Genomic DNA, 20811 nt, shown 5'->3' with positions numbered 1-20811 from the left:
CTCATTCTCTCTGTCCCACCCTCCTCTTTCAGAGTCAACATCAGGATTAGTGCACTCCTCTCTATCAGTACCAACCAGTTCTGCAAACACATACTTCTGGAAGCAGACACCACTGCAGGGAAAAGATGCCGGGATGCAGGGCAGCCCGGCAGTGCCCGTCACCTGCTCTGAAGTGTTCCTTTGGATACCACTTATCAACAGTGCCCTTAGGAACAGGGGATTAGTACTGTCAGGAGAAAAACTTCACACTGCCAGGCTCCTATCTGATATATGCGCATTCCCCGCCCCACACCCCTCAAACAGAATTCTAGCCTAAAAGGGGGGAAAACATGCAACAACAAATGGTAACTGTATACACTGAAATCACCGTTCCCTACAAAGAATTAGGATGTTTCCACAGTTTTAACCAGTCCCAAATGTTTTCCTAGGCACTAAGTTAGTCCTTTAAACTATGTATTAACGCACAGTAAAATCTTGGCTAACCAATATCCTGGGGGAATGGTCCTTCTGGACAGCTAGATTTTCTGGATAGCGTAAAGTCAGATTGTTAGGACTTTAATACTTGTCCACCTTTCATTTCACAGACGAGCAAACAGGACTGGAGGGGGGAAGTGCCCCAAGAATCCCAGGATCACAGAAGACTTAGAATTGGAAGGGGCCTTAGAGATCACTGAGTGCTGCTTTCACATTTAAGAGATAAGAAAACTGAAGCCAAAGAGATTAAGCAACTTGCTGACAGTCACCTCGTGACATTTGATTCCAGTACTGCACCTTATCAAACATTTGTGACAAAAAGGTTTCCCAGATGTATCACGTTTCCCTGCCTTTTTAAACAGACGATAGGAAACTCTAAACTTAGGCATCTGTTATTTTCTTCTTTATTTTTAGTTGGGTTTCACAATGATGAGACTGCTAAATGGCTGGATTTTAGAGAGGTAAAGAGTTACGCAAATGACTGAAAAACCACAGAACAGCCACTTGGCATTTGTTGAATATTTTGCTTAAGAGGAGACAATGCCCTAGTAATAAGAAATATAGAAAGCTAAAGTGTCAGCAAATAGTTATTGAGCACCTACTATGTGCCACGGATTATTCTGGAATGTGTTTGGGTTTAGGTAACAAGGCAAGTAAGAATTTCTGTTAGAATGAGAAATTTGTTCTACAAAACACAAAGAAATTCCAAGGTGGTAGGGGCCTTTGGGAAATGAGCAAAATTGTAAACCCAAGATAGTTGTATTCAAAAAAAATTTTTTTTCAAAAGAGTCCTTTCTCATTCTTTTTTTGAATAGCTCTAGGAAGTAGTTCGTAGTATTCTTAGCTCAACTGCAAGTCAAATCATTTATGCAGTAGACCTCGTAGTGCCCTCCCCTAAAACAGGCTGATGGAAGATCAAGTTTTAAAAAGAGAACAAACTAAATGACACAGTGGAGTTTTAGTAAAGGAAAATTATGAAGCTGGGTTTGGCAGAGCTTTTCCATTTCATTCTTTGGCTAAGTACTAGCTCATGCTCTGCACATGATTTATTGTGTAACTACTAAAAATGATTGCAAGGAACCCGGCTATAACATGCTACAGAAACACTAAATAATACCAGAACTGAAAAGAGAGATGAGGAAGTTATATAAGAAAACTGGGGGCCGGGTGCAGTGGCTCACGCCTGTAATCCTAGCACTCTGGGAGGCCGAGGCGGGTGGATCGCTCGAGGTCAGGAGTTCAAGACCAGCCTGAGCAAGAGCGAGACCCTGTCTCTACTAAAAATAGAAAGAAATTATATGGACAGCTAAAAAATATATATATAGAAAAATTAGCCGGGCATGGTGGTGCATGCCTGTAGTCCCAGCTACCAGGGAGGCTGTGAGGCAGAAGGATTGCTTGAGCCCAGGAGTTTGAGGTTGCTGTGAGCTAGGCTGATGCCATGGCACTCACTCTAGCCAGGGCAACAAAGCGACACTCTGTCTACAAAAAAAAAAAAAGAAAAAGAAAAAAAAAAAAGAAAAAAAAACTGGGATGAGAAAGGACATATGAGATACCAAAAGTTAGAGAAAATCTATCTTTTGTCTCATAACCACTAATCAGACCACCATGCAATATTTTACATGAAGGGATTTCAGAACCTGAAAAGCAGATCTGTTAGAGTGGGATAAGGCCCTACTATAAAAGGGAAGGGTTTTAAAACAGTTGTGAGACCTAAAGAAACAGGAGTCTCCTGCAACCCCTCATCCCCCTAGAGGAAGCATCAATAATGCTAGCACTCCCCAGGACTTGGTGCCCCACCCTTGCCTACCTGACCAAACTCAGAATGGTGGATCCAGAGTGCCACGAGTAAACAAGATGGCTGCCTCTCTTGTGGGATCTTCAAGATGTCTTAGTAGGTTGGTGAAAGAGGTAAAGGTGTGCCACGACCACAGGGTAGAAAAAGCAACACAGTATATGGTACAGGTTGAGTGGCCCTATTTGAATGCTTGGGACCACGAGTGTTTTAGATTTTGGGTATTTTTCAGATTTGGGAATATTTGCATTATACTCACCAGTTGAGCATCCCTAATCCAAACATCTGAAATGTTCCAATGAGCATTTCCTTTGAGTATCGTTCTGGACCTCAAAAAAGCTTCAGATTTTGGATTTTTGGATTTGGGATGTTCAACCTGCACTTCAATTTAAGTTCTCTCATGGAGTTTCTGGTGAAACTCCAAGATGTCCTTGACTGAGTGGTGGCTCCTGCTGTCACATGGTGATATACCAGGCACTGCTGGGTGCTCCTTCACAAGCTCTCAATGGTCTCCATACTACCAGGGGCAAACCTTTCGCCCTTAAGCAAATCTAACAGTGGACTAAGTCATACTGTGTTACGAGGCTTTCTTCATTTTGAATAGAAATTCAAGTTCATCTACATTCTACTCCCTGGTAACCCTTGAAATCAATTACTTCTTTTGAGTACCCCAAAACTTATTTACTCAAGTAGATTTACTCCAGAAGACTCAAGAACAAGTGGTAGATCATGCCACATAGGCATTAACAAAAAGAGTAACTATACTCCAAGGTCTTCCTTCAATCCTCAGTTATGTATTTATTCTTGATGCCATGACATGCCCCTTAAAATGATTTGATTGTTACTTTGGGCACAGCTCTTGACTAACACTTGATACGATTTTCTTTATTTAGAAGGGTTGGTTGAGCCCAGATGTCAATGACTTCCCGAATCCCTGGGACTGGGGGTTATGACTGCTTTTTATAAAAGTCACATTTTTAAGACGTCTCTTAGTGATTTAATAGTAATTTCTCAAAATCATATGAAGGAACAGGAAAAGGGAAACTGTACACTCCCTTCTCCCTTTGAACAAAAAGAATGGTTTAATTGTCTCAGAGAGAAAATGTTTATTTAGCTTTTATAGTTTCATGGTCCTGAGGGTCTTGATGTCAAGATGCAAGAGAAAAATATTCTGTCCTATTACAGACTTACAACTGATGGCTTCTATTGGATTTTCCTGATTTATGAGTACTTGGTATGTGCCAGGCTCTGTTCTAAGAACTTTATACGTATTAATTCATTTAAGCTCAACGTAGTCATACAGGGCAAGTCTCATCATCTCATTTCACAAACGAGGGAGTGGAGACTCAAAGAGATTAAGGGACTCACACAAGGTTTTCCAATAAATGACAGAGGCAAGATTTGAGCCCAGGCAGTTTGGTTCCAGACATGTGTACTTGACTTCCTTGATGTGTATTGAAATGGCTTCTTTATAGAAAGCTTGAGGGAAGCACAAGGGTCTGATCCTTTCTCTATAGCTCCTAAATCTAGTACAGCATCTCCACACACAGTGTACACTCGGCTATGGGGCTGGATGTTTGCTAGTGACAATTTGCAGTTATCAAAGTTTACTGACCAAATGAATCAATTTTTATGTTGGAGGGTAATTTAGGATGCAGTTGTTCTACATAGGTGAGATGACATTGCTTAATAAAACAATAGTGACTTACTGAGCTTGTGCTATTGTCTTATTTTTGGGGGGGGGGTGATAGAAAGGGAACATCGTCTGATATTAACTCAAATATCAAAATCAATCTGAGTTATTGACCCATAATGACAAATACCTGATACTCAATTTCCAAGCCTTGTAAAATCCTTCAAGACTGACCAAGGTCTTTCTAAATGTTAAGGTAACTTTTAGGAGGTGCCTAAAAGTTTAAGATTTTAGGAGCCAGTCTATGTTTCGTGGTAAAAGTCAGCAGGGAGAAGACTCCTCATTTCCTTTTTAACTTATTAAGACTAAAATACTCATTCCTGCCTTCCTCGGGATATACATCTATCATGACATCTGCATGCCATGTCTGCTATAAAAGGCCTTTACAGAAAAGTCGTCTTTTCTGTGAAGACTCTTTTAATATAAATTGAGACTTTCTACCAAATAACCTGCATTTTCCAAACACCACATTAAAAACTACTGCAAGCAGCCCGAAAACAGAAAAATGCTGGAGCAGAACTCTTCACGCAGCCTGGATTTCATTTCAGTAATTCAGAACGAGCCACATTACACAGTGATGGCAGTCAACATGCTGCACTGAAGTTAGAAACACATTTCCTTTTAGTTTATTCCAGCTCCTAACATACATTCATTGTAGCATTTTTTTTTATATAGCCAATAGTACCAAACAAACAGGAAAGGTCTAGATTTTATCTGTTTCTTGGTAACATAAGTACCCAATAAAAATAACAGAACTATTTCCCAAAATTGTGGTAAGAGAGATAGGGAACCCACACTTGCCATGGAATGTGATGAGTTTATTCAATAATTTCCTAACTAGTTTTTACTTCAATGCATGCACACAAAGGAGGTTGAGAAGTTCCTGACTATTTCTCTGATAATTTAAAAAGCATAACAAAATATATAGAATAAACTAGGATTCATTTGGGAATATTTATGGACACGCTGCAGATAAAATAGAAGCTGCATAAATATTTGAAAGTATGTCTTGTCTTTGTTTTAATGATTAGATTCAGTTATGGCCTATAAGTCAAAGCATCATTCTATTAAATGCCCTGAAGAGGGCTCTATTTTTGTTTTGAGAGTATGTGATTTCAATTTATTCAACTACTGACACCTGCTACACTCCTACCATCTCCATCCCCACCCCCACCATAGCTTGAGTCAATCCCACTTTCTTCTTCTTTGTAAATCTAGTCTTTAAGAATGTCAGTGAAAAAGAATATTATGGGTTGAATAAATGTCTACACTTTGCTTAAAAGCTTTGAGTATTGATCATTTTTAAACGTACGTTTAGAATGATTTTGGGAAATGGCATAATGACTTGTTTAGTGCTCTTGTAGGTGTCACAGTATTGCGAATAGACTGAAATGAACAGGGAGCAATGGAAATTGTTTTCAAGGCAGGACAGTCATTTAGACACTGCAATGGTAAAGTACTGATTTCTAATTATAGCCCCTGTAGTTTGGGGTGGGGTGTAGACATAGTCCCATTATGTCAGTGTTAATTGAAACCATGAAAATGCAACTCTCTTTGGCACAGGAGCTATTAATTTTCATGGTGCATGTAACCACTTGTGCATTTCTGAAAGACCACAACAGACTTCACCCTTCCAGGCAAAACTGCAGCTATAAGCAGGTAAATAAGAAATGTATCACGAACCATGACAAGTAAAGATGGAATAAGTAATACATGTGTAGCACGAGGGTATTCTTGAACCATCTGTTAGTAATTAAGGGGGCTTTTGTGAAGTTTGAATTGTAAAGCTCAACGGAGTGAACTGAAATCACTGGATGTCTGGTCCCGGCAAAACTGAAAGTAAGGCAAGTATACTTCAACTACGAGGTGCCTCTCTCTTGAAGCAAGCCAAGCTTGCTGGTGCTAATGGCCTTTCAAAGGGTTAGTAATAACCAAATCATTGCTCAACTTATAACTGCAACCCTTTTGTTGCAAAAGTAAACTAAAAAAGCAAGATATCCACTCGTAAAGAGAAAGTGGGGAAGTCTCTGAGTTAAGCATGCAATCAGTAGCCCCAAGACCAGGATGCTTTTCATATTTGACTTTAAAGACCTCTTTGTAGATGAAGGTGGCTCTGTTCAATTAGGAAATATGTGCCCCACTTGGAAAGGTCTCTTTGCAGGCCCAAGGTGATTTATTTTGTTGGGCACCAAAAGAAGGAATGTTCATTTCTTGGATTGCTCCAGTTCCACCTGCAAATGATGCTTGGGCAGGAGTTAGCAGGGAAGGGAACCCATATATATGAGAAAACATTACCTGGGTACCCAAACTGGTAGAGAATCTTATTTATAAATTAATCAAATGGATTTTTCAACATACTCAATTTGAAATGTTTTTGGTAGTCATATTTTTTGTCTTCCCCATACCGCTATATGTTAAATTCTTTTTTTTTTTTTTTTTTTTGAGATAGAGTGTCACTCTGTTGCCCGGGCTAGAGTGCCATGGCGTCAGCCAAGCTCACAGCAACCTCAAACTCCTGAGCTCAAGCAGTCCTCCTGCCTCAGCCTCTCGAGTAGCTGGGACTACAGGCATGCGCCACCATGCCCGGCTAATTTTTCTATATATATTTTTAGCTGTCCATATAATTTCTTTCTATTTTTTTAGTAGAGACGGGGGTCTCGCTCTTGCTCAGGCTGGTCCGAACTCCTGAGCTCAAACGATCCACCCGCCTCAGCCTCCCAGAGTGCTAGGATTACAGGCGTGAGCCACCTCGCCTGGCCTTTAAATTCTTTTTAACTGGTAGTCATTCTATAAAACTTAAAAATGTAATAAATATTTTCTCAAGTATGCAAGTGTACTTTGCATGTTCTATGCAGAAACATTCCATAAATTATAGATTTTTTACATAATTGTTTCAGCACATTTAGAAACTGAATTGATGCCTAAGTGTCATGTTATTATGTAATTTAGGTAACATAACTCAACTTAGTTGAAGGGTTTGATTTCAAGTCAGTCCTTAACCAGTAGTGAAGCAAAAACATAATTTTTAAAAATTTCCAATTACAAACATACTTATAGCCTACATAAAAGTTTATTTTTAACTGAACAACTGGCAAGTAATGTTTACTCTATGTATATTAAGACACATAGCTTGTAGTGATTATATTCTCATGAAACTATGCAAATATCTCTGCAAATTTGCAAAAAATCTTTGCAAATATGCAAAAAAATTTCCAATGACAAACATACAGCCTACATACAACTTCATTTTTAACTGAACAACTGGCAAGTAATGTTTACTCTATGTATATTAAGCCACATAGCTTGTAGTGATTATATTCTCATGAAACTATGCAAATATCTCTTGGGCAGACATGAGAGTACAATGAATGAACAATAGAGATCAATCCTAAAAAAAGTATCTTTAAGGTTCTCTTTAGAAAGTAACTTTCTCAAAGAACTTAACAATACTAAGGTAGACAGGAAATCTCTTTCTTGCTTAAGCAGAATTCATACCTTTTAAAACATCAGAAAGTGATGCAACAGAGTATGTGACCCAATGTGAAATAATCACAACCACTTTCTATTTCATGTTAGGTCACATACTCTTTATTGCATACGTAAGGGTATCTGAATCTTAAATATCAAATCCAAGTTTATTGATTTCCCGCAGTTAATTCTGGGAACCATGTCCAGAAGAATGCACCACAGGAAAGCCACAACTTCTTATTCTCCCTATCCTGGGAAATGGGGTGATATGAACAAAGGGATGTCTCTTCTAGCCCCCAATCTTTTAGCCTGCAATGAACCACCTCTGAACCTCTTTCTTGTTTTGGCCACCTCCCCCCACCCTAGGTTGGTAGGTTCCAGAATCTCAGCTCCCTATGGTGGCTCCAACCTTGCAAGGTGAGGCTGAGATTAACACCAAGACAGGCTTGCATCACCTGCCTGGTCCTCCTTCTCCAAGAATTAACACTGGAACTCAAAGGAAAGGGGGAGGATTAATGTAAAGAAAGCACTTTTCAAACACTAGGCAGAGGGTCCTCCACTCTTTGCCTTTCTGTACCCGCACGTGCACAGGTACACGCAGACATTCAAACCCCACAGTGGTGCCTTTCTGACTTTTCAGCTGAGGATGAACCCAAGGAGGGCAAGTGTGTTAGGTGAACTACAGTGTAAATAACTTTGATCTGGATTAACTATGTATTGTTTTAGGGACTCTGACATACATATCTCCAAGATTACTAATGGTTGCTGGGGTTGGCAGAAGTTCAGGTATCAGATTATTCCTTTCATTATAACAATCATCTTCCTACTTACCCTCACTCTACCTTCATGTACCCCAACACATATCTGCAATTTATAATGAAAATATCAGGAGGAGAAGGAGTGAACAAAAACATACTAGAAAGAATTGTTTCCTGCCAGTTTATGGCCTGGTCATGAGCCAGAGAGCAAACATTATCATAATGAATGCAAACAATCAACTAATCCTTATGAGCACCGAATTCTAACAGGAAAAATCCTATGCACACCTATTTTTCATAACGCACCCTTCCTTAGAGTCTTTATCTTTACTCTGGTGAATGTAAGTTTCCTCTCTAACTAGCATAACTGTGTACGCTGGTTGGCCCAGGACAGTCAAGGTTGCTTATTAATGGTTAGTGACACCTGCTGGCTGTGTATAATCATTAATAAGCATGTCCCGGTTTAGACAATAAGTGTCCCGGTTTGTACAATAAATTAGACGGTCACCCTAACTATAAATGAACTCTCTGATAGGCAATCAGGTGGCCATTTTAGTGTTTGCAGTGCTGTCCCATTTGTATGTTGACCATGCCCAGTCCTCTACACGACCAAACGGTCTAAGCAGAAGCTGCTGTCATGCATGCAGGCTTTTTAGCAATGGCCTACAACTTGGCTTTTCCTTTGAGGGCCTAAAGGTAACAGCACTAAGATCAGTCTTGGAAAGAGAACTTTGCCCAAGTATATTCTGTTTCTTCCCTGGTGTCGAGTCATGGAAGGGTAGAGGTGGAAGGCCCTTCAAGAAGTTTTCAGTTTTAATTTGGGGGAAGGGAGCGGGTGGTGAAGAACAGTAGAACCTTTTCCCCTTGAAATCTTGTTTAAGACCCCACTGCATAAAATCAAGGAAAGCAAAGCTTCCCTGGTGGAACCAGGAGGTAAAGGGCCAGATGCACAGTCTTACCCACCAGAAGACTTCCTTCTCCCCTGCCCCTCCTCAAGGAGGCCCCTGAAGTAGCCCCTAAGCTGGTTTCAAGGAACATAGCCTGAAAAATACTGATTAAGTCCAATTCCCTTAATTTACAAATGAGGAGACTGAGGTTTGTTTCTTCCACTCCAGGTCACATATTACAATTTCTTTTTCTATACTGGTAATCCTATAAACACAGTTATAAGTCGAAAGCAGTCTGGTCCACATTAATTGTCATAGAAAGCTCTGTCTTCTAAACAGCTCTGAGTAGACCTTATAACAAGGAAACATTTGTTCATGGGTATTAAATGCTTTTCCAGACTGTTAACTAGGCTCAAACATAGTCACTCAAAACAATCAAATGTGGATGGAACCTGTGTGTTCATATTTCTTTCTTTAGAGAGGAAGTAAAATGAGAACTAAAAAGAGTGTGGTGGTATTATACCCACTTTTAAAATTAAGATCCCAGAGTGAAAACACATCCCACTTCTGAGAATAGCTACCAAAGAAACCAGTAAAAAGAATAATAATGATATATGACGATGTTCATCATAGTATCGTTTAGTAACTCTGAAATGTACACGTATAAGGACAAAGAATGGGAGAGAAGAGGCAAGAGAGAAGCAAAAGACTTACTGAGCCAATGGAATTCTGATGATTCATTTTTCTACCTTTCCCACGTTTTCTTTTACAATGAAACAGAAAAAACCAAAAACACAGAATACAAATAGTGCTTACCCCTGAGACTTTGCTCACTACATCTCTTGCAACCGCTAAGCCTTGAACAAAAGTACGGGCTGCTACAAATGCACGAGTAACCTGCAGCTTCAGTTTCCGAGGGACATCTCCAAAGGGCTTCAGCTGCTCGGTATATTTGCTCACACACTCCAGATACTCATCTGTAAAGGAGTACTGGGAGTTCACCAGGCGGAACATCCGCTCCAGCAGGTGAGCCCAGAAGTCATTGAGCATTTCTTCCAGGTTCACGTTGCCCGCCATGTAGTAGCGCTTCAACTCTACGAAGAGATCTTTAAATAGCTCAGAATTTTCCATGTATAAATGGCCATATGTCTTCACAAACATATCATTCAGGGATTTCTCTGCATTTTCAAGTAGTTCTTTGAAGAATTCTAAGAAAGAAAAATGAAAGAAAGGGTTTTAGTAATTAAATAACGTGCTGCTTTTCGGGTAAATCCAAAAACTAAAGAAAGTGACAACTACATTGGAAAACATGCCTGTATATAGGATTAATTTCTCTTGGGGAATTTGGCATCTTAGATAATGTGTCAATGAAAGGAAACCTATATCCCAAAGTCACTTATATAGGTATCTAAGTCTGAGAAAGGGGAGAAAATGAATTTTTAAACCAACAACTTCTCAGGAATCAGTACAACACACACACATTCTCTCTCCCTCCCTCTCACTGTATCATTAGGTGAATAAAGAAGAACTAGACAAAAATGGGCACGTGAAGTCTAAAACATGAGGTTTCTTAGAACTTTTTAGTGTAAGAATGTAAGTCCAAGTTAATCATGCCCCCTAATTGTAACCTAAGACAAGGACAGGTATTTTCAAAAGTTGCTATTTTACTTGGGCATGATTTTTTTCTTTTGTTGTTGTTGTAAATTTAATTAAACGTATTCTCTTTGTTTGTTTATTTCATTTCATTTCAGCGTATTTCTTTTCTCCTTTTTACTTATCTACACGACATGCGTGATAACTACCTAGAAAATGACTGAAGCCAAGAAACATAATGAAACACCACTAGAAGCAAGTACGTAAGTTTTTTGAAAATAAATTCCTGGGTTTTCCCTGTGACATTAGCACAAATTGGGGGTATCCAAGTTGACCTTAGGTTCATAAAGGATTCATACAGTAACACCATAAGACTCTTTTTAGCGTCCCTTCTCTGTGTGTATCTGTGTGTGTGTGTATGTGAGAGAGAGAGAGAGAGAGAGAGAGAGAATATGCATAATGGACTCATCCATAAATGTGGCGTATTTTTAAGACAACATGGAAAAATAACTGAAAAATACGAATGAGAATACCTTGTCATTTCAGACTTACTTTTTGGCCACCACGCAGCCACAGCCAAAGTGTGAAAGATTTTAATCTCTTAAGTACAAATGAAAATTAGTTTTCTCCTGAAGCTTTTCTCAGGAACTTCAATGAAAAGAGGAGCTAACAGTGTATCTGTAACATTAATCATTCTTAAAGAATCTCTTGCCTAGTACAAAAATAAACACCTCATGATATCATGTTTATAAGCAGGAAATATAATAAATACCAAAGCAAAATATAAGGACCACATCAAATAAGAAACTGCCTCTATGTAAATATGGAACAGAAAAGAAAATATGATGCCTGCTTCAAAGCCAGAACATTGGCGAGCTTATCAAAACGCAATAGTGCTACAAAATCATTCTCTTCTCGTGTTGGGTGGGCAAATCAGAGGCTGACAATTAATTCCAAATAGTTTTTCAAAACCTAGACTGAGTAAACTGAAGCCTTTTGGAGGGAGATGGCTGTTTGTGGCTTTCCTTACATGCCAAGAGTTTCTATACCTATCTATACCTATGCCTCTCGGCCCCTAACTTGTCACTATGTGGTTCCTTGAGGCTTAGGGCTAAAATCCATAGTCCTGCCTGGTTCCAGCTTTTCAAACACTGTGTGTGTGTCTGTGTCTGTGTGTGTGTTTGTTTCTCTTTCTCCTTTTATTCTTCCTGCTACTGCTTGCCTTTTATTTACTGGGCTTTCTTCAGAGAAAGAAAGGGAAATAGATTCCCTCTGCAGAGTAAATGAACAGGCAGGTCAACTCATTCCCATTACAAGGGCATAGCCTGGCATTTTTACCGAAGTTCTCTCCCTGAAAGAGAGAGGGCAAAAAAGGCACAAAGAGCTAGGGGAACAACATGAGAAGCACTCAAATCAGCTACCTTGGCCTTTTATTCTCCCCCAAATCCTCTGAGTGGTTCTCAAAGTGCCAGCCAGGACCAGCATGTATTAGCATCACCTGGGCACTGGTTAGACATGCAAATTCTCCATCCTACCCCAGACTTACAGAATCAAACCCCCCCGGGGAATGGCCCAGCCATCTGTGATTCTGCTGCACCCTAAAGTTTGGCAACAACTATTCTATAGCTGCTGAAACTTCTCCCATTTCACCTGTCAGTAGCAATCAGCAACAGGTCAGGGGCTGTGTTGAGTGGGAAGCAGTCAGGGTAAGCATTAATGTTTTAATTAGGGAAAAATGTCTTTCCAATGAATTGCCTTTTTGAAAAAATGTGCTGCGTTCCTAGGAGTGATTTTTTTATTATGTCTTGGGGACACATTTTCTTGTGTGGAACCCTCTCAACTAAGTGTTAACATAGATAATTAAGTGCATGCAGCACTGTTCCAGAATTTAAAGTTGAGAAGGGACCTTAGATGTCATCTGGTCCACATCCCATACCATGCTTGAATCACTAGCATCCTTGCTAGGTTGTGCTTGCTGGTTGAGGGCATAAAAGAAGCAAACATGGGTTGTAGTATTACACGAGCAGTGTGTGGCACACATTCAGGATCATAGACTAAAAAATAAAGCCTGGTCATCATGAGAACAACAGGAAAGGCTTGTGCCAATCCAGTGCTATTAATATTTCATGACCTAAAAGAGAACATTCTAACAGCAACCACAGGTCCTTCCCTATATTGGATTTTTATCATATTACTCATAAAACTGGATGTTGAGAATTATTTGACTTGTACTTTAGTACTCATTTAAGAAGTAATCTTCATTCCTCACTTACTTACATTTTTAATGAATGTCACCTACAGTCATGTTGGTTTTTGGGGGGTGGGTAGAATGGCATGTCAAGCTTAGTTTTAATTTAAAACTTCTAAAACTGTCAAGGTTCATCCTTTAAGCCTCAAAGTATTGCAGGTCAAACAAATGCTAAGACGCTGAACATTTCGTGGAAAAAGTAAATTCTCTTAGAGCTCCTCATCCAGGTTAAGAGCTTATGGGTTGATATAGCTATATATGTTAATAACATAGCTACTTCGGAGTACAAGAGGAATGATCTAATGGAGAGAAGACTGATTTGAAGCTTACATGTCCCCTGTCCAACACCATAATGGACCTTACTTTGGTTCCCAGGCCTCAAATCCTGTCTAGGAAAGTTTGTGTATGTGTGTGTGTTAATTTGTATTTTAAGAGCTTAGTGTGGTGCTATATACATACTAAATCCTAATTCATTTAATCATTTAGAGAATGTATTTTCTTTTCTTCACATTTTAAAAGACTCTTTAATGTGACCATATAAGTTGCAAATATAAAGACCATTTGAGTGGGCATGTGGTTAATAAATGCTTGAGAAATTCTATAAAATTGATATAACAAGTTAAAACCTCACAATTTAATTTCTCCAAATGGCTATGCAATTTGACAAGTATGTACTGAGTGGCTATACTGAGCTCAAATCAAAGCACACAGTGTTTTTACCATGCATCTTAACCTTCTTCCTGCCCAATCAGACAGTAATGAAAATTTCTAGAAAGACAAATTTCCCCCATCTAATTCACCTTTACTATACACCGCTACTCTCCACACATGGTTTTATGAGTGTACCAGAGATTTAAAAAACATCTATAAAGTTCTTAATCCTTCATTTCATATAGCAACTTCCTAAATATTCATCTATTCAATCTATGGGAGTCAACAGAACAAAAATTGAGGGATCCAAAAGACCAAACTAATTTCTCCCTAGACTAATTCTTACTGACCCTGTTAAATGGGACTATTCTACTTACGCTTTTTGCCTCAAAGGGACCTCAATAGGGATGGCAGACATAATTTAAGTTCTAAAATCCATACAAACTAGGTACAACACCAACCGAAGAAGAATAATCTGCTATTAGGAAAAAAGGGGGGAAAACCCTTTTGCATCTGTTCCTTCTATTAAATTAGCAGCTGTCATATGTTCTTGCATAATTCTTTCCCATTCCCACTCCCCCTTCTCTTCCCATGACATTTCCTTCTACAATGAGGAATGGAGCACAAATTACCCATTCAGGTCCCAGTCCACAGCCATCCCTAGCAACTTCAGTAATCGCTGTGGTGCTCATCTCCATTTTTTTTTTCAATTATTCTCACAACCCAGAAGCAGCGTCAGATATTGACTGCTGAAGAAGAATTTATAGGCCTGAGACACCTAGCAATCATCCCTCATAATCATTATGCCGAAAACCAATTATAATACATTTGGTGGCTAAGAGAGGACCAGCCAAGAACAGTGTAAACCAGAGTTCACAATGGTCAGAAGCCAAGTTAATTGGAAGTTAGATCTCCCTTGCAGACATTGCTTGTTCATGAAAAATGTTGCTCAGGGAGTCTGTTTTGTTGGTTTTGTTTTTGAGATAGGGTCTCACTGTTGCCCAGGCTAGAGTGCAGTGGCCCAATCATAGCTCACTGCAACCTCAACTCCTATGCTCAAGCGATCCTCCTGCCACAGCCTCCCAAGTAGCTGGGACTACATGCACAACCCACCATGCCAAGCTGATTTTGTGTGTGTGTGTGTAGAGACAGGTTCTCTTACTCAGGCTGGTCTCGAACTCCTGACCTCAAGCAATCCTCCTGCATCTGCCTCCCAACGTGCTAGGATTATAGGCAATCCTAGCATACTCCCCGCATCTGGCAGGGAGTCCATTTTAAGTTAAGTTATTGGCATCTGAAAGAAAGTCAGAGAGGAGGTGGTCTGCAAGCATTTGAAATATGGTGTTTCAGGGTTTATTTCCCCCTCAATTTATCAGTTGGGGGGCTTAAGAGTATATGTTTTCTAAGGATCAAGCAGCTGCTACTCCTTCAGCTCATGGATGGTCATTTAACACAGGGATAGAAATAAACATGTAACATGCTAGGAATCTAAAGCAGCATAACACAGTGGGAAAAGCATGAGCTCTCTCCCTCAGGGGCTGTTATGACCTTGACTAGACAAAAGGCCTAACCTCTCTGAGCCTCTGCTGCCCATCCATAAAATGGGGCCATTATCACTCACCTCATATGGATAGTGCCTGGTACAAAGCAGATGGTCAATAAATAGACATTATTAGGAATACATGAGGCATCATTATTGTCACCCTTAGAGTTTCTTTATATCTACATCATTTTTGAAGTCTTTTAAGACTGGTTTTTATCTTTCCTAGTGGAGTCAAGCATTGTCCATCTAGGGGAACAGAAATGAAGCTGAAGCTGAAGTTGAAGCTGCTGGAGGTCTGCTAAGACCCAAGGCCTTATAAAACTGGAAGCTGTTTATCCAAAGGAAAATGCTTAATGGCTCTATCTTCCAAGGTTGTGAAATGTCCCAGATATCTATGAGGGCGGGAGTGACTGCTGAGTGAAAAACAGGGAACAAAGAAACCTCAAGCTTGGGAAGAGAGTTGACACTATATTAAAAGAAAGAACGCCATACATATCACACACATATGAAAACTGGGAATTAATCAGCAGGTCAACCCTCCCCCCACGTATTTCATTTGCATACTAGCTTTGTTGCTGGAAGTCCACCCAGTAAGTACAGAGACTGAGCTAGGGGATTTAAGTATTTTCCAGCTCTAAAATTTAATTATTCTTAATGTAAGTAGTACCAACTTAACATGGGAAAAACTAGAGTGAAAAGGCAAAACTTTTCCATATAAAAGTTTTCTATGTAAATATCCTGTCTTTTAAAAAGGAGAAGAACATAATGTACTTCTAAAACTTCTGTCCCCAGCTACTTGTCTTGCATCAAATAAACATTTAAAATGCTTGAAACAGGTCAAAGGGCCTACAGTTCTGCTATTAAATGCCATTAGTTACTCCTTTATAAACAATCAGCTGGCTATTGATTAATGAGCTAGAATGCATTCTAGAATTAACCCATGACCCTAAGAGATTGGAATCCCTTTCTATTCAATCCATTTGCTCGGTGCTATAAATTACCACATTGTATTTACGTTATTAGGAAGCTGCCTTTTACATATAAGGATTAATTTCCTCTTTACTATAAATGGTGTATTTCACAGCCCTGGTGTGGCATGCAAACATAAACTATCACATCAACAAAATTCTTGAAGAAAGAAGCCTCTTTGTAGATGCTACAAATCATACTTTTCAAACTGTAAAGAAAACTAAGAGTTATGACCATCTATTCTTTCACCTGAGATCAAGTATTAAGTATTTAGTGAAGAATAGCACCTACAAATGTATGGGGAAAAACGCAGAAAGCATTTTACTGACAACCTGAGGTTTATGACTATCTCCTCTGCCTTGCTGTTTTGATAAAGTTTGTGAACGTGTTTTAATGGGCACTTGGCTCTATCACGGCACAATCTCGTTCCTCAAGAGTGCCTGCTAAGGCATGGTCATATACTCAACTATGACTGATACGATTTGCTATTCAAAACTTCTAACACACTGCCAAATCAACCTCCAGAAAAGGTATGCCAGGTACCACCCTTGCTATTGGAGTCACATTTATTATAAGAGTTCCCATTGCTCTGTTAATTCTTTCAAGAGAGATGGTGATGCAGATGGGTGTAGTCGATGGATAAGAAAGGGCTGAAATGAAGCCTGCCCAGCTTGGGAACTCTCTCAGCCAATCAGCTAGAGTCAGTGCTACATCAAATAAGCACTTTCCTTTGCCTGGACAGACAGACACATAGAAGTGGGACGGGCAGTGACGAACAACAACATTCCAAACTCCCAGACCCAAAGTGCAATGAACCAACACAGTCAATAGCAGCAGTTCAGCTGAAGTTCTATGTATTTACTTGTCTCCAAACAAATCACTGCTTCTTGCTGATTGTCACGCCTTCTGAAGTCAAAGCTAATATTAGAGGCCCAAAGTAAAAGTGCTTTGGGCTCTGTAGAAGCCGCACAAGCATTTTCAATCCAACGAGATAGCCAATGCTAGAGCTGCAATTGGTCACACTTCAGATAACAACTCAAAAAGGCAGAAAACCTTTGTCAATAGAGAAATGTAGGCATTTTGTCTGAGCTCTTGATTTGATTACAGTAAGCTGGCAGTCAAGTTTCACAGAGGGATTTATAAGAGAATTAGCAAAAGTACCCAGCTTTTTAGTCTCTTTCACATGGAAGGGAAATAAAATAGAATTGTAAAGGCAAGGAGTAGCAGTGCTTTCTAACTAAATCAAAGACATGATCTGGAAGGAACACTGCATTTGCAGGAAGGCTAGAAGGCCTCATGTCTTTCTCTGTACTTCTGTGGCTACTCAGCCTGTGAAATGTTGCCCACTACACTGTAGCAGATGTTTTAAATTTTTTAAAAAATATTTAAAGAAGTCTTAATGAATGAAATCTAAGGCAAGGATTAAAAACTAATAAATGTTGTACATTGTGCTATACATACCTATGACACACTTACTTTGAGGATGTTTCAGACTTATTTCAACCTAAAAACCTCCCAGGAAATCTTTAGTACATAACTATGATTGTACAAAGGACAATAATAAATGCATGTAGTTAAAAATTATTTAAGGTCAGAGGTCAGGAAAATTCCAGCTTAGCTGATGGCTGTGAAGCTCAGTTAGATATATTTGTCTTTTAAGGTGAGCTCACTTCCACTGAGTTCATTACTTTCATGGGCCTATGAATTCTAATGCCTTTGAAGGAGCTCAGGAAATTTCACCCCAAAATATGACTCCTTGGTATAAGGAGTATTTTGAATTAAAGGCCCTTAGAGATCAACAGGCCCTTGGAAGGGACTTTCCCTCTCTCTGCATAACCAGAAGAACCCACCAAAAGAACAATTGACTTCCCTTCCCATACTTTCCCTTCCCTGTTGATCTCACTACATTGCAAGAAAGAAAATAATCAAGAATGCAACCAGACCTGGCCCAAATCATTTTAAATATGATACCTCTCAGGTTAATTTAATTTGCAAAGAGAATCATTTACAAGTCAACCTGTTTCCCCCGTCCTTTCATCCACACTAGCAACGATTTATTGCCCCTAAACAGAATTGCCTATATTCCTCAGCTCCCCCTCACTCTAAAAGGAGTGTGTGAAAATACCTGGATCCCATTGGGATATTGGGTAATCACTCTGTGATTGTCCCCATGAGCATGGTAAGTAAACCTCTTCCTCTTATTAATCTGCCTTAATTGTGAGTTGATCTTTCAGTGAACTTTTGGGGGAACGGGGAAGTTTCCTCTCCCCCCTACACCTTCAACTCACTGAACCTCCAAACTGTTTTTTCTACTGACTTAATGCACTAATGGCCAATATGAATGACAGACAATTTTCAGTCAGTGATTAAAACACAGATCCGGCTACGTCTGAAGAGCGCTTCATGCCCTGCCTCTGGGAAATGACAGAAAACAAGGGGGCTTGAGGGCTGAAGGGAAGAGTGGCCGCTCTGATTTACACTTGGCCCATGCAGATAGATGGGACAGACAATTATTTCTTTTATGGGCGTTTTAAGCTAATTCAGAAAATTTCTACTATTATTCAAGTTAACAAGCTTCAGGCTCCTGGGAGGGTTTTCAAAGACCTGGGGAAAGTAGCTGAGAGTTAAGAAATGATAGGGGAAAAATAGAGGGTACCATACAGATGGCTAATTAACATCTTGTAAGACCTTTCACTAAAGCAGCTGCTCTAGTCACATGCTGAAAAGATTCTCGCAGAATTTTTAGAATTGAAAGGGTTTTTAGAGAGCATCTAGCTCAACCCCCTCATTTTATGGATGGTAAAACTGAGACCCAGTTAATTGCCCCAGGTCACAGGGGGTTCGCTGCAGAACCAGGATGGCAATTCAGTGTGTTCTGCTTCCCGTTCAAAGTTACTAAATTTGCTCCTAAAAATCACAAATTTAGGAAGTTTTCCCAATAGACTAGCATCAGACAACATCTCTATTTCCTTAAGATTTCTTTAAACATGCAAAATATCTAGCAAACAGTTTGCTACAGCAAGTTGTTTAGCAATAATATTACTTCATAACTGTTATATTGTTTTTACTATGTAATTCAGAAATATATTTGACATGGCATCTCTAATCACCTTAACCCATCTGGGTTCTTAACTGTGCTTCTTTTAAAAACAACTAGTCTCTCATAAAATGCTAGACATTTGTGGGTGGGTCTTTATGTCGTGGTCCCAAAACACAGATTATGCCCCACTTCTACTATTTCTATTTGCTTTGCCAAACAATTTTTCCTGACCCCTCTGAACTGAGAATGTGATTAGCATATTCATGAGACAACTGATTCAGCTATGTTAATTAGCAGTTCTACTACCAAAAACAATTCCCAGAACTGGCCAAGAGGGGGAGCAGCTAGCTCTGTCACTATCATACTCTGGCTCTGTCTCCAGCCTACGATGGTAGATTTCTGGTACTAAACATCCTAAGATAAGCAGTGGATTAAAAAAATTACAATATAGAAAAATACAGAGGTGAATCCTTAAACTCAGAGGTACACATTTAAAATATGGGAAACTTGAGCATTTCGTTGGGGCCGGGGGAGGGGGGGGGTCTGTGTTTTCAGACCTTGTATTTCACCCAGGTCTGAAACACACACACACACACACACATATACACACACACAAACACACACACACACACACACACACACACGCACACACAGAGTTTATAACTTAAAAACTGTGCTGAGCGAGGGTGGGGCACACCTGTAATCCTAACACCCTAACATTTGGGAGGCCAAGGCAGGAGGATTGCTCAAGGCCAAGAATTCAAGACCAGCTTGGGCAATACAGCAAGATCCTATCTCTACAAAAAATTATAAAAATTAGCTAGGCATGGTGGCATGGGCCTGTACTCCCAGCTACTTGGGGAGCTGAGGCAAGGAGTTGGAGGTTGCAGTGAACTATGATGATGCCACTGCAGTCTAGCCCAAGCAACACAGCTAGACCATGTCCCCCCCCCAAAATAAAAAAAAGATAAAAACTGATTTATACACTGCATAGTCTCTTGAGATATGCAAACAGTAGAAAATTAAAAGTACCTAACAAAAAAGGACCTAACTAGAGAAAGGATGCATCCCTCAAATCTGATGAGTCCAAAAATGCCAGAGCTAGCACTAGAACCCTGACAATCAAGGTAGAATGATGGAAAACTGGGATAATAGGATAATTTCTGATAATAGGAGGCTAACTCCCTACAAGCTCCCAAACTTTATTGAAAAGTATATTTTTAAAAAAGTAATTGTTCCTGCCTTAGAAAGGAGCAGTATCTCATAGACATAGGCAAGTTTTGATGATACAGGCAGTTGCCTGGGGTCAGGGTAACCACTCTGAATTTGCTCTGAAAGTTGGAGATGACAAAAGGTGCTCCTCTAAAGTTGCTTGACCCAGAATATTTTTATGAGTCCTTTGCTATTTTCTCATTTCATGTCCCCGGTTGTCTTTGTATAACCTCATCTTGGTTCCCCAGTCACCATCTCGTTACTCTACCCAACTTTCTCTCTTCCATTCACATCAAAGACCCAGGGTTTGGCTTTTATAGTAGTTTGGACAATTCTTTGACCAAATCACCCACCCTTGGATTTCTTAGAGTCAAGATACCCCCTTACAGCACTTTATTCAACATCCCTGGATTATTAGGCATTGACAAGTGTAGGAAGATCCTAATTGACCACCTTAAAAATCAATCAATGCAGCACCCA

The 20811-nt window shown here is 39.6% G+C and overlaps 1 protein-coding gene across 1 annotated transcript in view; it reads right to left on the bottom strand.

Moving 5' to 3' along the window:
* The window catches only part of GPC4 (glypican 4), a 100382-nt gene that overhangs the window by 9567 nt on the left and 70004 nt on the right, over positions 1–20811 (bottom strand). Inside the window, exon 3 of the mRNA XM_069464387.1 lies at positions 9892–10283. Within this exon, the coding sequence (XP_069320488.1) occupies positions 9892–10283 (392 nt within the window). The remainder of the gene's footprint in view (positions 1–9891; positions 10284–20811) is intronic.

Source organism: Eulemur rufifrons, chromosome 30 (assembly GCF_041146395.1).
Source record: "Eulemur rufifrons isolate Redbay chromosome 30, OSU_ERuf_1, whole genome shotgun sequence".
NCBI classification, from domain to species: Eukaryota; Metazoa; Chordata; class Mammalia; order Primates; family Lemuridae; genus Eulemur; species Eulemur rufifrons.
The sequence above is the reverse complement of the archived record's forward strand: the minus strand, read 5'-3'. Positions and strand labels throughout refer to the sequence as shown.